Source organism: Siphateles boraxobius, unplaced genomic scaffold (assembly GCF_051911475.1).
Source record: "Siphateles boraxobius isolate OS27281-9 unplaced genomic scaffold, OSU_SipBor_1 12, whole genome shotgun sequence".
Classification (NCBI taxonomy): domain Eukaryota; kingdom Metazoa; phylum Chordata; class Actinopteri; order Cypriniformes; family Leuciscidae; genus Siphateles; species Siphateles boraxobius.
Window position 1 is genome coordinate 23,762,113 of NW_027508722.1, and position 21,322 is coordinate 23,783,434.

At 36.1% G+C, this 21,322-nt stretch overlaps 1 protein-coding gene and 1 pseudogene across 2 annotated transcripts in view; one reads left to right on the plus strand and one right to left on the minus strand.

Moving 5' to 3' along the window:
* The window catches only part of LOC143722665 (uncharacterized), a 94,203-nt gene that overhangs the window by 14,211 nt on the left and 58,670 nt on the right, over nucleotides 1-21,322 (minus strand). For both annotated transcript variants that reach the window (XM_077214156.1, XM_077214152.1), the window contains exons 9-10: nucleotides 4,548-4,601; nucleotides 2,660-2,773 (exon numbers count right to left, since the gene is read on the minus strand). In XM_077214156.1, coding sequence (XP_077070271.1) covers nucleotides 2,660-2,773; nucleotides 4,548-4,601 — 168 coding nt within the window. The remainder of the gene's footprint in view (nucleotides 1-2,659; nucleotides 2,774-4,547; nucleotides 4,602-21,322) is intronic.
* LOC143714415 (uncharacterized) lies at nucleotides 16,336-17,038 on the plus strand (annotated as a pseudogene).

A 21,322-nucleotide genomic window follows, 5' to 3' on the forward strand; every position in this document is an offset into this window, starting at 1 on the left:
AAAGGAGAAGCATAAACTGTCATCATCATAAAAGATTTAACAATGTATGGACATACTTTATAGAGTTGTGGCAACAGCTATAAACGTAATATCTTTCAGAATAAAGCCCTAATTGGATGGGGTGTACTTTGCGATTTTAATCCCGCCAGAATTTGCCATGTCTGCGTTTTTCTCACACTACCTAAGTAAAAATTACAGAGCAAATTACCCACTGTTTTCCTGCAAACTCAACAGTCCTCTGAGAATTCTAATCCCGTACAAATGCGAATGTCTTTGATTGCTGATGTTATATTATCCTACAGCATCTCCTCGTGTGTTTCTTGATCTGCCTGTGCTACAGTTTACGCACCAATCTTCCACATGCATTCATTTCAACATGGATGGTATCTGACGAAAAAATACAAGTACAAAATTAATAAATAGAGCCAAATCGCGGAAACAAATATTTAATATTTAAAGATTTTAATATTAGTGTCATGTAGGTAATACTTGTCTAGATGTCTATGCTAACTTATGTGGGTTTATTACAAACAGCCACTTCTATAAACTTAAAAAAAGAAGCAATAATTCATTAAAAAAACGTATACGTCATACGCACGCACAGCACATGACCTTCTGTAATGCCCACGCCTAGAAAACACACACTTCCACCTCTGTAATGACCACAGAGATATTAGTCCTGTCCGAATTGGTACAAGAAATCATAGACGTTGGGTGATAAGAATTGTAACTCAAACTACGTTTGGAAAACAAGTTCTGTCTGAATAGGGCTTAAGAAAACATTTGATATATCAGGTGGATTGTATAATCCATCCATTTATTTCTTTATTTATCCAAGAACACCTGCTTTCATGACGTTCCTTAAATATTGTTTTAAGACGTTTCAACTACTTTCGTCCTTTCAATAAAAGTTAATGTTCAAACTTCAAACTAACATTGACCCCCTGACACCCACTGCATGGACCAAATACTCAGATAATTTATTTTGTGTTTTACCAAAGATGGAAATGTATTTCTGTTTTAATAGGTTTAGCAAAGCAATGGTGCACAAAATAAGACTCTCTATGATGCTACTGAAATATTTTGTTCCCAAAGGATGGAAAATGTATATGATCACCAGATTTAATCAACAGTTCAGGCAATTCTATTACTAAAAGTTGAAAGGTTATTGCTGTCAATACTAAGCATTATACTAGCAACATTAGTCTAGCTCAGTCATAACTGGCAGTATATTTCATAACGCAGAGAGATTCTAAAAGGCTAATTAATAAATAATTACTGTTTGCTTTATTACGGCCATATTAATGACACCGCTAACAAAAGCTTGGCGATATGGGGCACTGATTAAAGAGCAGATGAATAATTGAGACTTTAGCGAATGTAATTAAATATTCACAAGTCTGAACCAAAGCCAAGAGTGTGACTTTCAGGTCTTATTTACATATTTTGTGCTCATGAGCCAATTTTTAGCTCTTAAATTTCCTTTTAAAAAATGTATAGAGCAGCACAAACAGAGATTTTTCTTCACAGATTTAAACAGTAGACAAACTCCAAAGACCTTATAAAGTCATTCAGGATTAAGCGGTCGGAGAGATAAACCATTAAACGACTCTGAAATAAAATAGCATGGGCTCATTATTAATTGGATTATTATATTTTTACTTTCAAATGTTGATATAAAACAACCTATATTTTATTTAAAAAAAAAAAAAAATCAAACCCACAAGACCATGTCATTTTATCCCATAGGACAAAGAAATACATAAATAAATATGGAAATATATAAACAAATGGAGAAGGAAATCTGAAAAAAAATATTATTTACAAATAAAACATACTTTATTTCTGTGGTTACTGTTTCTACATGAAGTGCTAGGTGCTGTTTTAATTTGAAAGATTAAAGAGACTTTGAAAAGCCATTAGGATCGATAAGAGTACTGAAATACATTTCTCCTGCTTTCCTATTGGCTAACCATAACTACCCATCAATAGTGCATTCTGCAATAACTAAGTATTGAAAGTTTGTACTTCAGAGACTCAAGGAGAGACATATAGATCTACAGCTATATGTGAGACAGCAGGTGTGTGCCCGGCCTTCCCAATTCATCTCACTAGATCATGAAGGACAGATGACGACGAATCTATTAGAAACGAGAGAGACGCAGAGACAGAAAAACAATGGAAGAGGAACAAAAAAGACTACATGCAGTGACCAAAGGTTTCCTCAGAGAGAACCAAAGTCATGTAACAAAGAAAAGGCTGAGGAGGAGATGGAAATGGGGAGGAGGAAGAAAAAGAAGAAAAGAACAGGGGTTGGTAGAAAAAAGAGCTATATAGTCATGCCTCACCCTGCAAGCTATTCCCCCTCTCATTTTATTTCAAACTCTGGCTTTCATTTTCCATTTCTATAGCGCTCGGACACCAGCAGAGTTCGAAAAATTTCACAGTAGAAAAAGAGCTGAAAAGAGCTGACGGCATGCTGAGAGAGCCATGACGGATGGAAAAAATGAGAAGGGACCAAGGGAGGAGTGGAGGAATCAGCCAGGTAGAAAATGTGTGTGTGTACTGTATGTGGGGGAGAATGAAAACTATGCTATGATGAAATCAGATGGCCTCATCATTTCCAAAAGAGCAGTGTGTGAATATGTGCGAACTCTACCTTTTTGGCCTTGCTAAGGTACGTCCAGGCTGATTTTCTGAAGTTCACACTGTTGTTTGTCAGGTCTTGTTTATCCAGCTGCAAATAAAACAGCCATCCCAACAGATACCACACCTGAGACAGGAAGAGAAGATATATATAAAATACTACATACAAATATTCTGATTATTAAAACTTTATTGTGGCTGGTTTCACAAATGGAAATAATGTGCAGCAAACTGGGATTGCGAGTCTATACACATGGATTATAAATGGAATGGGATCATGCATTAGTATGTTGTTTTTCTTTCTCATTTGTATTCATATTTTTATTTCAAAATGTAAACAATTCCTATATTCCCCAATGATTCCAACTGAGCAGTGTTGGAGTCACTCCAGGATCAGGGTTTGGAAGTACTGGCCTATTGCATTAATTGTGTAAAATCTGGCACAAATTACCACACTCTTGCCTACAGTAAATACATCTAAAAGTAGGCTGCAAAAACATGAGACAGTCAGTCAGCCACTCGTAATTAACAAAACAAACCTAAAGCACTTCCAGTGCACTATGTCAGTGCTAAAAATATTTGATTTCAGGCAGGATTAAAATAACCTTATTTTGCAGCAAAAAGAGAGGGAGAAACAAACAATTGGGCAGCTTTGTTTATATGCTGAAAAATGAGAACATTGAACAAAGGGAAGTCAGACACAAATGGGCTGTGGGGAAGAGTGTGTGTGCATGTTTTTGTTGTGCTGTGTTGAAGTGCTCTTCACTTTATCACCTACTGTTACACTCTATACCCTTCTCTGATGTCTCAATAACACACCACAGAGTTCAAACATCTCTCACTCCCCCTCTCTCTGTCTCCTCCTCTTTCACACTCTATGACTCTCCTGAGCCGAATGTTCAGAACACTCTGTAAGCGCTCTCAATCTGTCAGATATATATTAGAGAGAAAGAGTGAGTGGGTGTGTGTGTGTACGTGTGTGTGGAAGTGGACCGGTAAACCTCAGTCCCGACTCTTCAGAGAGTAGACTATAGGGATAGCAATCAAAGGAATTTAACGGTCCAGTTCCAATTCTGACATATCAAAGAACATATCCTTTTTTATACAGCCAGTAGGACTAGGTGATAAACAAAAAAAATCTTAAAAATAACATAAATCAAATCTCTGAAAGTCACACTACAGTAAGTTTCATATTAATTTGTTTAATAATTTATTATTGGCTTCAGTTTGGCTCATTACTTATGCATCAACATCAGGATGTTTGTATAAGCTATTTTTAATCAAGTCTGAAGAAAAGTTTTGAATGCCTTCGAGTTTAATAATGCTTTTTAATGTATTCTGTGGCATCACCATAATTTATGTGGCAATGGGTTGAGGTAGAAAAATGTGCTATGTGCGTGTGTGCGCGCGTGTGTGCGCGCGTGTGTGTGTGTGTGTGTGTGTGTGTGTGTGTGTGTGTGTGTGTGTGTGTGTGTGTGTGTTTGTTTGTGCTGGTCCATCAAATAGTATAAGTATCTCAGTTTTAGCCACCCTAGCATTGTGTTCGTAATTTCTCTAGCTAATAAAGTAAAGTGAAGACCAAAGCACTTTCACACAAACAAACTACTATTTCAGCAGGATATAATGCCATAAATTATGAATCCAGCTGTCTGAGACAGTGAGCAATGCATCAAATGCTGGTGTCAAATATCCGACCAGGTGGAGCCTGTAGGATGGGCCAGATAATACACAACCACACCACAACAACTGGAAAAAAAAACATCTTATAAGGTTACAAGTAATTTATTTAACATTTCATCATTTCAGTTTCATGTTTCAACTCTTTATAATTGGTTAACTTGTGAAATGAGTAACAACACTAATATCATTTTAAAACGTTTTCTTTTTTAAATAACACACACCTCCACAACTTCGTCGTCCTCCTCTAGAAGATCCTCCAACACCTCTGTGGCCATCTGGAAAAAGAAAGAAGCTCTTCATTTACTAAAATATGACATGGAACTTCTAAAAAGTAAACAGATTTTTAATTCCAAATAATTCCACAACTGCTTAAAAGTCTAAAGACTAAATAATAAATTAGTTTAAGGGGAGAAAAAATGAATATGATAAGTTATATAAAAATATCTTGTATAGAAAGAAATCGCATAAGATACATAAAAAAGCACATCCCCTCCATGCATCTACAATTTCCCATTATTAAAAAGCGAAAGGGCAGGAGGTTTTTTAGGTTTACCCATAAATCTATGTTTTTTTTATGTTTTATTTTATAATTTTATATTGATATTATATAAATCAATATAAAATTATGATATTATATATGCCAATTTCTTTATTTTACATTGTGAACCTTTTATTAAACAAATTATTGTTGACATTGTGTGAAATTGTATTATTTGATTGTGAAGCACTTTGAGTTTCATTCCATGTATTAAAAGTGCTATATAAATAAATGTTTATTATTATTGTTTATTAGTCAAGTGCAATAACCAAGTGCCATAACTGGACCAGAAAAGTCTGTTTATGTTTGTCTTATGGTGAGTAGCCCTCTTTTTGCTGATCTTTGAGTGTTGACTGCGCTCTGCTAGCCAGTTCTCAAAGGAGAGAAAAGTGCTTATAATTTAATGATTTTTTTACTGCTTTATCAACTCAGTTCTTATGTTAATTTGTTAAACACAGTCTTTATCTCTACTTTGAGAGCCTGAGATCTTAATTTCTCTGATCAGTGGTATTGATCCATCCCTTGTCAGCCTCTGCCTATCAGCTTAACCTATTCACCCAGAGTGTGTTTTAATTAAGTGTCATCAATACATCTGATCAAGAGATGAGGGACAAGGTCAGTTTAAGTCAAATATTGGGCTATAAAAGACACTTCATCTCAAAGTCCTTGAGCTTCAAAAAATCAAATACAGATGAGAGCTGTAATCAAATGCACAGCACTTAAAGTGCCCTATAATGCTATTTTAAAGGTTCCTAATAATGCTTTGAAGGTGTCCTACAACAGGTTTACATGCATCCAAGCTCAAAATGCAGGTACATTTTCTAATTATATACATTGGAGCATCACGTCTGTTCTCACAGTGTCTGAAACCGTTCGATCAAGGATTCGGTCTCTATAAACCCCTCCTTTCCGAGAGGCTACTCTGCTTTGATTGGTCAGATGACCCAGTCTGTTGTGACTGGTCTAACACTTACAACGCATGTGGGAAACAAAATGTCCGTTAAAAATTTCTGAATTTAAGCTCCGGAGGCTTCTTCAGCACTTGTATATGCAGTGATATGAACAGTAATGATGGTGCCAGTTTTAGCATATCATTTTAAGCTCAAGTCCAAATCCTCATCTCTTGAAAGTGCAGGCAAAGTGGAATTGCTTTCGCAGAGCGGAAAACGGAGTCTTCTCGACATTTCAACAACACAAACCAAAATCTTTTAAAGCCTTAGGTACAACTACAGTGTTCGAGGGAGGGTCAAAGTAGACTTTGTTTGTGGGCAGCCAATGAAGACCTGGCATTATGCAAATTTGTTACAAAACTTTGTACGTTTATGCAGGAACTAAGACTGGAATTGCTGATGACTCATTTAGGGCAGTTCAGAATCAGTTCTTTCTTTTGGGAGAGAAAAACTCCATTTGTCGTGCACTTTGATCTTTCTGTATGAAAAAGGTCTGCAGTGTTTCAAACAGCTATATTACACACAACCTGTAAGGTAATGTCCAAGAAAAATGTAAAGCTACCCATGCTATCACTTAATTATGTATTGTACATTGATTTTCTGATACACAACTGCAAGTGCAGATTTTTCCTCAACAAAAACATTCAAATGCAATTGAGAAATGTCCAGATTTTTAGACTTCTCAACTTTTAAATGGTACTAGAGCTCCTTGTAAGTTTCCCCTGATCGATATACTGAGACAGGCTCTCTTGTTATTCCCTTAGGAGGGTCACGGCTTTGGCCAGGGGCCATAGTGACCTCTAAAGCCTCTGTGAACTCGGATGTCAGCTACTCTCAGCATCGCACACTCCTCTCATCCCGTCACACTCACGCCATCCATTTCAACCGGGGCCAAATAGTCAAGATCAAGCTCTTGTATTTGTACGTGGTAAAAGGGAGGGGGAGAAAGAGAGAGAGAGCTAGGAAGAGAAAGTAAAGCAGGAGAAAAGTGAGGACAGATAGAGCACATCGTTCGATGGATACGAAAATTTAAAGGACTGACCAACCAATTTACGATCCTGCAAGGCCATAAAATTCAGCCTGGACTTAATAATAGCACATTTAATGTGACACCTCTGACAATTCCAATCTAGCACAACCATACCTGCCCGCCTATCTGAATCTGCTTTTGTGTGTGCGTGCGAGCGACTGTTCATGGCAGAAAGACAGAACAGGAGAATTTATACTCCAAGACAGGCTGTGTGAACGCAGAATACACTAAAACACACATACTGGCTTTCGCACCCGCATTTTATAGTCGCACCGTTTATCAAAGGCAACATGGCTGCCACTGGGAGCTAAAAACTTCACTTATATTTAGCCTTCTGGAATGAGGAGGAGCTGAGATAATTACTTTAGGGATTGATGCTCGTGTTCTCTCTCTCTCCTTAGCCGTATATCACTCCCCAATGCCGATTCGGAGTTCTCAGCAACAGATAAAAGGTACGGATAAAGTCAAATGATCGGCCCAGAGGAAAACTGCTCTAGGGTACGTGGAATTCTCCATTTAAGAAGTTCAAATTGAATGCATAAATCTGCTTGAGCGTTTCTTAGATACATACGCGATTACGGACGTCAGCAGACAGCAGCTTGAGAGCCAGGATTTGGTAACGTGCCTGAGCCCCAGTGGAGGTGTACAGCCCCTGGCAGTGTCTACTCAGTCTACCTGATGAAGATGCTCAAGAGAGGTTTAAAACCAAATGAATGTTTGATGCAACAATAAAAAAAAAAAAAAAACTTTTGATTACATCTGCATAATGTTCAAAGCTTTAAAAGGAACTCAAATTAAGAATGTTTTTAATTCTTCTGTGAAACCCAGGAGGATTGTTTGCATGCAGTGAAAGTAAATGGCGACCAAGTGCTGTTGAGCTTCAAACGTAACAAAAAGCTAAATAGTGGTTAATATGACTCTATGACTAATGAGCTATATTCCAAATCATCTAAAGCCATACGATGTTTTGTAAGGCAAGTTTTTTTTATTTTTAATAATTTTGGGGAGGTTATTTCATATTTTAAGATTTCAGATCTTGATTTGATTTTGATCTGATTCCAATTCATTTAACCAAATACAATTTATGTCCATTATGTATTACACTGGAAGTATAGACAGCTTAATGTTGATTCAGTAATAATAGATCAGTTTAAATGGCAACTTCTGATTTTGTTTCTTTTTTTGTCTTTTTGAGTGATTCACTCAGAAAACAGGTTCTCAAAAGAATCCTACTACATTGGTTGCACTACATGTTTTTGATACACTAAAAAGAACTGCTTCAGTAGTGTCACTGGTTTGTGAATCAGATCTTGGCATTTTAAGAATCAATCTTCAAATTACATGAATTACATTTGAGAGCTATGGCAGTGGGAAAGATATTCAGTGTTTTACCGATCCATACACACAGCTGCTGTTTAGCTTCAAAAGACTTGAAATACAGCACATGAGTTTTATGAAGTAATTTGAGGTAATGTTAAAGTTAATGAAGTAATGTTATGAAGTAATGATACATTTGTGGTGCTTTTATTTCATTTTTGGAGTATGGCAGCCACCACAGGCTGTTTGACTTGCATTTTATGAAAAACAGCAGTGCCAACCCTCTGTCAAACATCTCTGTTGGTTATCTACAGAAGAAAGTCAATCATATGGGTTAGGAACGATATGAGGGTAAGTCTTTTCACACTTTCAGAAAAAAATGATCTTAAATTCTAATAAATACCCTTTTCTCTAACCTCTTTTGTTGGCCTGAAAATAAAAATCTGTGGAAGGGAAATGTTGAATAACCCTATTGTATTTGTGGGGCTGTAATTGTCAGGTCAAATAAAGGTGCTGTCTGAGTGAGCCTGGATCAGAGGAATGCAGCAATTAATATTAATATGTTCATACTTGGGAGGAGGCCTATTCATTGAAAAGTGATTATTTCTCTTTCACCCTCAGCTTATGCCTCCTCGTAACTCCTATCATTTTGTCCTTTTCCTATTTATCCGTCTCTCTTTGTGCCCTAAATTTCACATTTGTGTCTAGCCTAACTAGCTGTGCTAGTGTTTTGCCATATTTATTTATGAAATTCATTATGCACACATACTTGCATATTGTATATGGATGATCAAGTCATCTATAAGCTAACATTTACTTTAATTAAATGAATTGGCTTGCACACACACTTCTTTTTAAATTAAGATATACATGAAGAACTTCAGGGTTTATAGTTACTTGTGATGTTATTCAAATATCACCAAGAGCTTAGTTATAAACCACAAATCTGTTAAATTACATTTTGGCAAACATTCACTCTCAAGAATCCGTTCGAAGCATCCAAGGATGCACCAAGAAGTTTTGCAGTTGGAGATGTATTTAATAATCCATCAATCTCCAAGGTAAATGGTCTAACAAAATGAAAGTATCCCAACTGTGTAAAAGATTCAATTGTGGGTAAGACAATGTCTGTGAAGATGCATTTAGAGGCAATTATATTTGAAATCAAATTATTTAAATCCATTCACCCGAAAAAAAAGTCCTTCATATTCATTCAGTGACCTTTCCAGTTTGCCAAAAAATGAGTTTTGAGTCTTGTTCAGTGCCCTTAGGTCAGTAAGGCCTCAATGATATCCAGTGCTGACCTACTCTTATTTTGAGTCTGACCAAATTCCTTACTAAGTTTAAGATTTAAGATTACTAAGCAGTTTTCGCCAACAGACAAAGCAGACATTTGACATTTTCTTCCAAATCTCAACTGCTGAAATTTTACCAAGCTACAGAAAAAAATTAATCACAATAAAATCGTGAGTTGAAGTAATAATTATAATAATTATTTACTCTCATTGTGTTAAAACATGCACAAAACCATTGCAAGTCCAATAGACTAGTTGCAAATAAAGGAAATAAAAGAAAATCTATTCTAAATGTATTCTAAACTGTTCAAAATTCCAGTGGTATGCAACACTTCAGGGTCGTTACTCAGAAAGAAAAACAGATCAGAGAAAGCTTTTATTTACGCAAAGAATTGGGATTAAACAGCGTGTAATCAAGAGTTTAATGATGTAACAGGCTGTTAAGTGTTTAAAGTTGATGGTATTGATTCTGATTTTTGAGGCCTTTACAGTAGCTGCGCTATTGATCTAACTGAGGTAAACAGCTGTAGTGAAGACATTATTTTCTCATGGGAATAAAGCCTTAATTAGGCAGCAAAATATGAGTATTACAAATTCTAAGACAAGACAACATGAGTGATACTGTTATAAAGGACATGCATAAGTGACTAAAAGGTCAAATCACAAGAAAATACAGTGGATTTGTGTTCAAATATATGTATTCAATCTGAGAACTAAGAGAAGAAATATAGGCAGAGAAGCAGAGAACATCATAAAATATAGATCTGCCACAAAAGGAGACAATATTCAAATTGCTCACTTAAGTTTAATACGGTCTTCTCTTTAGTGGCATACCGAGCTAACCCAGGCAATAAAAAAAAGCCTATTGTCTGACTCTGTTAACCGCTGGCCCACACAGTCCTTCATTATGACATCATTAGCCAGAGAAGACCGCAGCTCTGCTAAATGACCTTTAGAACAATGCCGGGCCATCATTTTGTCTCAGAGCTGCAGAGCTGGCCTGTCACGAGAAGCAGTGCCAGTGCTAGTCATATCGGAGAGCATTTTAAACGAGCTGGATATGATGACATGCTTCATACGAAGGAGCGCTCTGACAGATCATCTTGTGTTGAGAGCGCACAGAAAGGAGGAGCAATGCTTTTTCTTGTCTTCTAACAGAGGTGAAATTGCTTTTTACTACACGTTTAAGAAAGTTGAAGGTGAGATTGGGCATTTTCTCTGCGTCTCGCACATACACGATTGTTCTCGGTGTGCGTCGGTGCAGCAGCAACAGCGCTATTGATTTTCAAGAAGTGATTGCAAGCTGTGAAGGTCAGGGTACAGACGTTAAATCAGATGGGGCAAGAAAAGAAGCCAAAGAATTGCTCTACACACATAGGTGTAATCACACATAATCCTTATGGAACCGGAATCCTTTCTCTATATGCTATATTCAATTTGACTTTGCCTTTAGAGGATGATACAAAGTGAAAGACATAATGAAGATAAGAGAGTGGAGATTGAGGATTGAGATGTGAACACTGTTCCTGCAGATGCCACACGACTGACATGGTACAACAGCTCTACATTCAGAATAAACAGACCGACTATGCTTTATTTTTTAAAACTTCAGTAACCCAAACCCCTTAATAAGTGTATTCATTCGACGCAGTCCATCACACTGAAGAAGTAACACTGTACAAGGTCCACAACAAATCAATACAAGGATTAGTATGTTAGACTGACCCCCTGGTCTCTGTCTGTCTGTTGACTTATCAATAATACGGGAATGCCTCACCCATGATGGGGCAGCACAGGTCTCCATTTTCAAGTGTCAGATCGATCCTGCTAATGCTGTGTTCCATTCAACTTCCTTTACCAGCATGGAAGCCCATTTCTGCTAAATAATTCTGACTTGTGTTTTTCTTAAGTCAAGATTGTGACGTAATATGTCATAAATAATTAAGACGTATAAAATAATGATGACATATAAAATCACAATTATGGCAAAAAGACCAAAATTGTGAGATAAAAAGTAAATTGCGCTAATGTCAATGATGACAAAACCGTCATAATAAAAAAAAAGTAAATTACGCTAATGTCAATGATGACAAAACAGTCATAATTAAAAATAAAAAAACTTATGTCATAATCATGATTTACTAAAAAAAAATTCTCATGTGGCGGAAAAAGGGATTCCATGTGTGCATTATTTGCATTTATAATGCCTTTTAATTCACATTGTTTTATGTTTAATGTTCTCAAATAACTGTAAAAATCCATTTTCACAATTAATTATAATACATACTCATTTAGTTATGTTTTTTAAATGCATTAAATAGTATGCAGGGATTTTTCTTTTTTCACCCTTTTGCAGTTTTAATAGAAATATTATAACTGCGGTAAGCGATAAGCTTTCCTGCTGATAATTGTATGCACCTGCAGAAGAAATGCTAAAATTGTTCATCCTTCACAGTTTGGTTGCTAGGAAACTTCTTTAATGAGCCTTTATGCTTGAAAGTCTGATATAAGTAGGAATATCCCACATCCGAGTTTCATTGGAATGCAGCATAACAGACAGAGGGGGTGATCGACATGGATCTGCTTGTAAAAGAACAACCAGGCAAGTGCTGATGTAACCGCCCATACACTCATATAGAAGTCACTTGTTAACCACATACGCACGCACATCAAAAGCCATGGACAGGTTGTCAGGTAGCAGGTTATCTAAGTGAGACATTATTAAACCCTCATTAGTGCTGAGAACACTCTCCTTCATTCCCTCGCTCACGCACACACTCTTTCTCCCCTTCAATGAGGTCAGCAGGTGTCTCGAGCACTGTAGGGCCTGTCTGAACGTAATTAAGATCTGCTCGTTAAGATGTTGCTCAGACCAGTAACACTGTTGGCATGGAGACCGCCCGCTGAGAAGCCGTGCTGATCGAAAACCTCTTAGTGATATCATCTCAGCATGATGTTGGTGACTGAAGATAACAGAGTGATGTCATCACTGTGTCCCCCGACGAGGAGTTAAATGTCTCTGTGTGTGTTTTGCTCCATTCCCGAGTGCTAAATGATATTTGACAGCCTGATGAACCTTCACTACAACTCAATGATTTATATTTATCATTTTGAGACTTTAGTGTGTAAGAGAAATATGATTTTCATATGTGTATTTAATCAATACCATTTTGTTTTTGACATGTATAAATATATGTGCATGCAAAAATCTATATTTTGCATTGTATTTATTGAAAACAGACACTCCTAACTTTATTGTTACTCAATATATTATGCTTTTGACAGAGGGATTAGAGGAGGAGGACCTAGTAATTGCTTCTAGAGAATGTTAACTGTTTATGGCAAACACGTAAGAGTCCATAAGTACTCCATAAGTATGGAGACGTTGTAAGTTCTCAGATAACTGAACACAGGCCCCCTCCTTCCATCACACTCTTGATAGAAGACTTGGATATATTGCCCCTTTCATCTCTTTTTTCTCTTTCTCATGTTTCAAGTTTTAATCAGCAAATGCTGCGAGAAACAACTTGTGAATAATGGCTCTTTCTGTAGTCAAGGTCAGAAGGCCTGGAAAGAGTCTGGGGAGTCAGATAAAATGTTTCCAATTAAAAAATATTTACGTACGTCAGGTGGGCATATTATAGGATGTTGAGAAAGACCAATACGGATGAAGATGAACTGGAGAGTGTACATTTATGACAATAGGAAGTAGGAGGCCTTGTGATAATCTGTGTCACAACTCACACACAAAAGGTTAGGCCCAAGTGCAGTAGTTTATTGGGGTAATACAAATCCGTAGTCAGCCAGGCAAAGGTTCAAAATCATATAACGCAGTCCAAAACAAGAAACAAACCAGACAAGAAACTCCGAAGTGCAAACAGACATTAAGCAAGGACTCGACAACTAACACAGAAACAGACAGGGTATAAATAGACCAATGCAAACAATGTGAGTGGGAACAGCTGTGTGTAATGATCAGTGATGAGTGACAGAACAGGATGATGGGAAATGTAGTACATGAGGAAATGTGATGATCAGGGAATTAACCTCTAGAAAACCCAGGGAACACAAACCAGACACTGTGACAATCTGTTCATCCTTATGATAATATGCTTATCCAATCAACTTTGAACGTCTTTGTTCAATGATAAATTAATTTGTATGGTTTTACTGAATAAAAATGTATTGCTTAGAGCTCCTTTTGTAGCTCTCTGAGATTTGTTTTGGTTGTGAGAGAGACTACCCTGGATCGTGATTTAAGACGAATAAATTTCATTTTTTACCATTTAGTGGCCTGACTGTAATTTGCTGTAAGCATTACACATTATATTTAATAATTAATAGGATGATTTGAGTGAAAAAGTTTTACAATGTTAAAATTATATAAAGATCAGAAATACAAAATAATTATTCAAATAGACAGAAAATATGAAACACACACAAAATAAATAAATGAAAACCTAAAAAGTAGACCAATTCTTCACAAAACACAATTTTTTTTAATTTAAATGTAAATTTAACTAAACATTCAGCAATTAAAAAGAGCAATAAAAAAAATCATTATTTAACAGCTAAGTTAGTGCAAGCTTGTATCTAGAGTTCCTGACATCGATATGTATGACAACCAAGACTGCAGCAATGATCACATCATGATTTGGGAGACTGGTGTAGGAGATTTATTCATAGTAAACGGGAAGTCGAACAAATGTAACATTTTACAGATGAGAGAGAGAAAGAGTGAGCAACAAGCAGAATGCAATATTCTATGGCAGAGTTCTGCATCCTCCCAGAATCTGAGAGGATGACTAAATTTCTGATTTGTAAGAGTGAGCGAGCAGTATTCTTAGAGTTGTGTGGAAGAGGACAGTCTGAGAGTTGCTTTTAATAACACATATGTAGTGCAGAGAAGTCTGATGGATTTTGCAAATGAATTCTTTTGAACTGATTATTTCAGTGAATCGGCATAGTGAATTGATACAGTGATTTAAGTCAAGTTATTAAGGGACTCTTATCTGTCTGTCTGTCCATCTGTCTGTCTGTCTATCCATCTATCTATCTATCTATAAATCTATGGATGGTAGGGCAGAGAATGACAGTGGCAAAAGAAAGTTAAGTCAAAAGCAGGTGAACACAAATTGAAACTCAAAACAGACTAAAATTCAAAAGTTAGCTCTGGCGGATCTGTAGACTCTAAAAATGCTGCCAATATGAGTGGAGAGAACATTGTGTAGTGTTACACGTAATAATCCTTTTAAGAAGTAATGTTGCTACTTTGATCCTCTATAAACACGCTGACAGACAATTAACCTCCACTCAACACTATCATCAGTCAACACTGAGCAATGGCATATTCTTCCCTGTTGGCAACGCTGAGCGCACATCTGCTCAGATGTCAGGTGGCGATGACTCCTTGATAATCTCATCTTTAGGAAAGATTACGGGTTCTTCCTGAGATTTTCTGCCTCTAATTACAGAATTTTCCAAACTGAATGAGCTGGCTCTGTTTCCCTGGTGATTAAGACTTCAATGGTGGAGTGTGATTTCACTTTGCATGAATTGAGGGGAGTGATGATCTCCATCCCAATCGAGAATGTAAACAACTGTAAGATGCAATAATCACAAGGGATTGATAGCTAAATTTGTTGTCAGTGTTGTGCTCAAGTCCCATCTGCTGCCCTAAAAAAAAAGACTTTCAACATGAAATAAAGGCCATTCTCTATTCATCCTACAACACCTGCTATGAAGCTGGTCATCCGAAGTATTCCACACCACACCATGAACTTGAGTGTACACCTATAACTGAGTAAGTTAGGGACAAATGAGAGGGTAATGAAACTTCTGTACATAAATACAGTTCAATTTAGGGTCAGAGTTAGATTTTTTTTGTAAGAAAATTGGGTAACACTTTATTTTACAGTGTTCTTGTTACATATGTTACATGTAATTACCATAGTAATAACAGTAAATGATGCATAATTACATGCAACTAATCCTCAACCAAATCCTAATCCAACCCTAACCCTATAGTAAGTACATGTAGTTGCTTAATGTTACTCAGTACTTAATTATATAATTACACTGTAACAATGACACCTTCAAATAAAGTGTAACCGAAAATTGACAATTATATTATTACAAAAGGTTGAAATAAATGCATCAAAGAATTCTGTAAAAAACTGCATCATGGTTTCCACAAAAATATTAAGCATCACAGCTGTTTTCAACATTGATGATAATACTATGAAATGTTTCTTGAGCACCAAATCCACATATTAGAATGATTTCTGAAGGAACATGTGACACTGAAGACTGGAGTAGTGATGCTGAAAATTCAGCTTTGCCATCACAGGAATAAATTATATTTTAAAATATAATAAAATAGAAAACAGTTATTTTAAAATGTAATAACATTTTACAATATTTCTGTTTTACTGTATTTTGATCAAATAAATGCAACATTCTAGAGCATTAGATTTAAAAAAAAAACAAACAAAAAAAACAAGCTTTTGAACAGCAGCTTATACAGTGCATCCGGAATGTATTCACAGCGCTTCACTTTTTCCACATTTTGTTACGTTACAGCCTTATTCCAAAATGGATTAAAATCAATATTTTCCTCAAAATTCTACAAACAATACCCCATAAAGACAAGGTGAAAGAAGTTTGTTTGAAATCTTTGCATTTTATAATATAAAAAAAAAACAGCCTTTGCCATGACACTCAAAATTGAGCTCAGGTGCATCCTGTTTCCACTGATCATCCTTGAGATAAACCACCTGTGTTAAATTCAGTTGATTGGACATGATTTGGAAAGGCACACACTTGTCTATATAAAGTCCCACAGTTAAGAGTGCACAATGTCAGAGCACAAACCAAGCCATGAAGTCCAAGGAATTGTCTGTAGACCTCCAAGACAGGATTGTATCGAGGCACAGATCTGGTGAAGGGTGCAGAAAAATGTCTGCAGCATTGTAGGTCCCAATGGCCTCCATCATCCATAAATGGAAGAAGTTTGGAAACACCAGGACTCTTCCTAGAGCTGGCCAAACTGAGCGATTGGGGGAGAAGGGCCTTAGTCAGGGAGATGACCAAGAACCAGATGGTCACTCTGACAGAGCTCCAGCGTTTCTCTGTGGAGAGAGAAGAACTTTCCAGAACCATCTCTGCAGAACTCCTCCAATCAGGCCTGTATGGTAGAGCGGCTAGGTGGAAAACACTCCTCAGTAAAAGGCACATGACAGCCTGCCTGGAGTTAGCCAAAAGGCACCTGAAGGATTTGCAGACCATGAAATACAAAATTCTCTGGTCTGATGAAACAAAGATTGGACTATTTGACCTTAATGGCAAGCGTCATGTCTGGAGGAAACCAAGCACTGCTCATCACCGGGCCAATACCATCCCTACAGTGAAGCATGGCGGTGGCAGCATCATGCTGTGGGGATGTTTTTCAGCGACAGGAACTGGGAGACTAGTCAGGATAGAGGGAAAGATGAATGCAGCAATGTACAGAGACATCCTTAATGAAAACCTGCTCCAGAGCGCACTGGACCTAAGACTGAGGCAACGGTTCATCTTCCAACAGGAAAACTAGCCTAAGCGAACAGCCAGGATAACAAAGGAGTGGCTACAGGACAACTCTGTGAATGTCCTTGAGTGGCCCAGCCAGAGCCCAGACTTGAACCCGATTGAACATCTCTGGAGGGATCTGAAAATGGCTGCACCAACGCTCCCCATCCAACCTGATGAAGCTTGAGAGGTTGGGAAGAATAATAGGAGAAACTGCCCAAAAACAGGTGTGCCAAGGATGTAGCATCATACTCAAAAAGACTTCAGGCTGTAATTGGTGCGAAAGTTGCTTTAACAAAGTATTGAGCAAAGGCTGTAAATACTTATGTACTGTACATTTGATTTTTTTTTTTTGATTTTTTATAAATTAGCAAAGATTTAAAACAAACTTCTTTCACCTTGTCATTATTGGATATTGTTTGAAGAATTGAGGAAAATAATGAATTTAACCCATTTTGGAATAAGTAACATAACAAAATGTGAAAAAAAAGAAAGAAAAAATGTATATATATCCAGTTGATGTATCTTAATTTTGTCACTTGTTTATTTGCATTGCCTCTTCTCTCTGCTTTTCTATGAGTCACAGCCCTGCCACATTGTGGCAAACACACCAATAATGTGTTATCATGCAGCACACATTCTCTGGAATTAAGTTTTAATGCTCATTATAAGTGTATGAACATTTTTCCAGGCTAAAAAGCAGCTAAAAAAGCTAAAAACACAGTAAAAGCAGGCATGCTTTAGGAGGACTGATAAGCTGAAGAGGGAAATACTGTAACTTCATTTTTATGATTTAATACTTATCTATAAGCCATCCAGCAAACCAGTCGACAGCATGTGAACTCCTGATTGAAAACTCCATACAGTAAATACAGTGCCACTTGCCATATTAGACCAGTTAATTGCACACTTAACCTCATTGCAAAATTAATTAGATTGTTATTGAGAACTCTGCTGATTTTAATGTCACCATGGAAACATTAGGGACTAATTGTAAAAATGATTTATAATAGTGTTGGAAGAAAATTATAAACAAATAACTATCACTATTATTGTTTGCCAAAATGAGTTTAGAGCTGTCATGGTTACATTACAGCTATATCATTTTCAGACAAAATTATTTCTTGTAACTTCTTTGTAAAGAATAAAATCTGTAAAATAAAAGAAATAAAAATATACAATTATGAATGAAATAAATATATATAAAAATGTTATTTATATTTTATAAAATCTCTCACTCTATATATTATTTATTTTTATAATATTTTTACCACATATACACACACACACTACCTAAATAATATGATAACTGGTCAAAAGGAAAAAGAAAAATTCGCATCTAAAAAGCTTCAAAGCTGGTCATTAACCATGGCAAAAATGTCTCGTATCATAACTTCACAAGTTCTCTTCAGAATGCAAAAAGACAATTGGAATGATCTCACCTCCACTTAAAAACAATAAATAAATAAAAATGAAAGATTTGTTGTGTCTGAAATTAGGCCGCATAGGATGATAGCGACTGTAAAGAATATAATAGCCACGTTTGGCCATTTGTGAAGTCAGAATCAGACTTTGAGAAGAGATAATAAGGCAGAAAGAAATCAGAATGGGTCAGGACCAACAATCTCCAGATTGGAGACATCTCAACCACTCAACCATGAAGCCGGCTTTTTTTAAAATGTTAGCCATTTTAATGATTAGAATAATGCCTTGCCTTCAACTTACACAGACAGATAATTTCTGATGTCAGACAGCAAATCAAGTCTTAACCCTATTTCAAAGTTATATTTTAAAAAAATGGAAAAAAGACTTTAATGTGAAAAGGAGCACAGATACAAAGGCGGATAAGACTGTCTTCTAGAAAGAGAGTATTAGAAAGCAATACTTCTGTCGCAACTGAAGCAGTAAAATCTGTCTCCACAGTGGCAGGCAAAAAAGATCTGTCATTTCCTAGACGGACATTTATATACACAACCGGCTGAGGCTCTCAAATATACATCTGTATTCTACAACCATGCAATTGCTTACATCAGAACTTCCAAGTACCACCAAGTCATGAAATGACAACTAATTTTTCAGTAAACAAACTGACACCTTTTTAGAGTGCAAGCTTGAGGACTGTAACTTATGATATATTGCCATATTTTGATTGATATCAATAAGATCAATCAGAACCCTCATCAATCCCTTGACAGGGAGATCTATGGAAAGGCCCTATGAGGAAACACATACACAAGTAAGATAAAAAAAGGATTACACAAAGTTTGTCATGCAGTTTAAACATTAATATTTACTGCACTGTAACCCTTTACTGTAAATTTACAGGTTAATTCCTACAGTATTGTACTGTATTTCCATAATACAGTATTAGGCTGTATCTTTTACAGAACAGCTGTTTTCTGTTTTCATCCTGATAAATTCGTAATACAGTATCATACTGTAAAGGCATTGCATTGTGGGATTGATTTTTTTCGCGCTCAATTCAAAGCAAACGTAACGCGAACAGACAGTACAGGCAAACTTGATTTGTCACCCGGGACTCAACTGCACAGAATAATCATTCCTGTTATCAAAATAAACTGTCTATTAATTTGTGAGCATTTTTTAAACTATTGTGAGCTTCGGTTCGTGTTTCAAACATTAGTTGCCTGTGACGCAGCAGAAAATGGAGGACGTTAACGTTAAATGAAGACGTGTGGTATAATGTGTAATCTTAATAACTTGCGCCTGTGACGATAAGTGAGGTTTAGAGTTTGAGAAGAAGGATAATTGTTCAACTGAGTGATACGGTAAGTCAGTATATTTTTTTGCGTTCGCATATCTACATTGTTTCCACGAATTTGGTTTGATTTTGCGAAAGCGGTTTACTACCGCGCAAAAAAATCATTCTGTTCCACCTGTTTACCAAGTAGCTAACTTCGATATTTCACATAATAGGCAACATTTACCGTGTTATTTGCATGGCCTGCTTTTGATATATTTTTTTTGTTTCAGGCTTTTAATCTGATGACGGTCCAGTGCTAATGTAAATGCTTTTAAGTGTTACAGTTATAACGTTAGTCAATCTATGTGGTAACAAAAATGCTGTGGCGTCAGACTCAGTTCTGTGATCGTGCTTTTGAATCGTTGAGTTATCCTTCAAACAGATAAGTAGAGATTATTCAACAAATCTCATTCATCTGTAATATGTTTAATGTTTTGGTTCTGTTGATTATGGTTGTGCTGTCCTTTTAAAAAAAATTGTTTCAGGAATTTGCAACTCTGATGTCCAGCAATCTACATTTGCCAGATAGTCCACGCCTTATATTTATTGGTATGTAAACATTAAAGGGGTAGTTTTACCCTAAAATTGTAAGCCATTATTCACTCACCCCACTGCAAATAAATGTTTTTCTTAATTAGTGTTTTTTTTTCTTCTTGTTTCCAATCCAGATATCTACAATTCTTACATGAAACATTTAATAGACAAGTAGCTAAAAATTGTCTTGTTTTCTGAAAGAATAAGTCAAAATTAAGTGAGTGTATGCTTAAAACCAAAACCAAAATAATATGCCAGTGCTTGAAGCATTTTTTTTTTCAGAAAACAAGACAATCATTTTTACTTGTCTAGATATTTAGTCTGGAAACAAGACAAAATACAAAGTAGGCTAAGTAAAGTATTTTTTGCAGTGGGGTGTTATCGTATGACTTTTTTTCTTTTCTGACCACTAAAGGAGAATACAAAAAAAATTTACGCTTGCCTTCATCCATATAATATCAGTGAATAGTGCCTAGCGTCACGATTTTGAAAAATATGCAAAAGTATCACAGAATGATCCCATGCAATGTGCCATAAGTGTTCTGTGGGTATACGATAAGGTTTGATGAAAAATAAAATTTAATGTAATGTATTTTTTAATGAAAATCTTCTGTGCTCAATGCATGTTCATGATTATTATGCCGCAGTTGTGAGAAATTGAAATTCACAACAAAAAAATACTATATTTATAAAAAAATATATACTATGTACAATCTTTTATGAGATTAATCTATCCATTGTGTTTGTTGTAACAATAAGTTTTCACGTTCACATCTGTCAAGTACAGAAGATCAATGGCCAAGGTCAGGATTTTCATTAAATATTACTTTACATTTTGGTTTGATTTTTACCAAACCCTTTTGTATACCCCAGAACGTGTGGAATATACGGCATTTGTCGAAAAGAAAAAGAAAGAACGGTATACTGCATTAGAACAACACCAGATGAGTAAATGATTATGTAATTTTAATTTTTAGGTGAACTATGGATGACATACTTTAA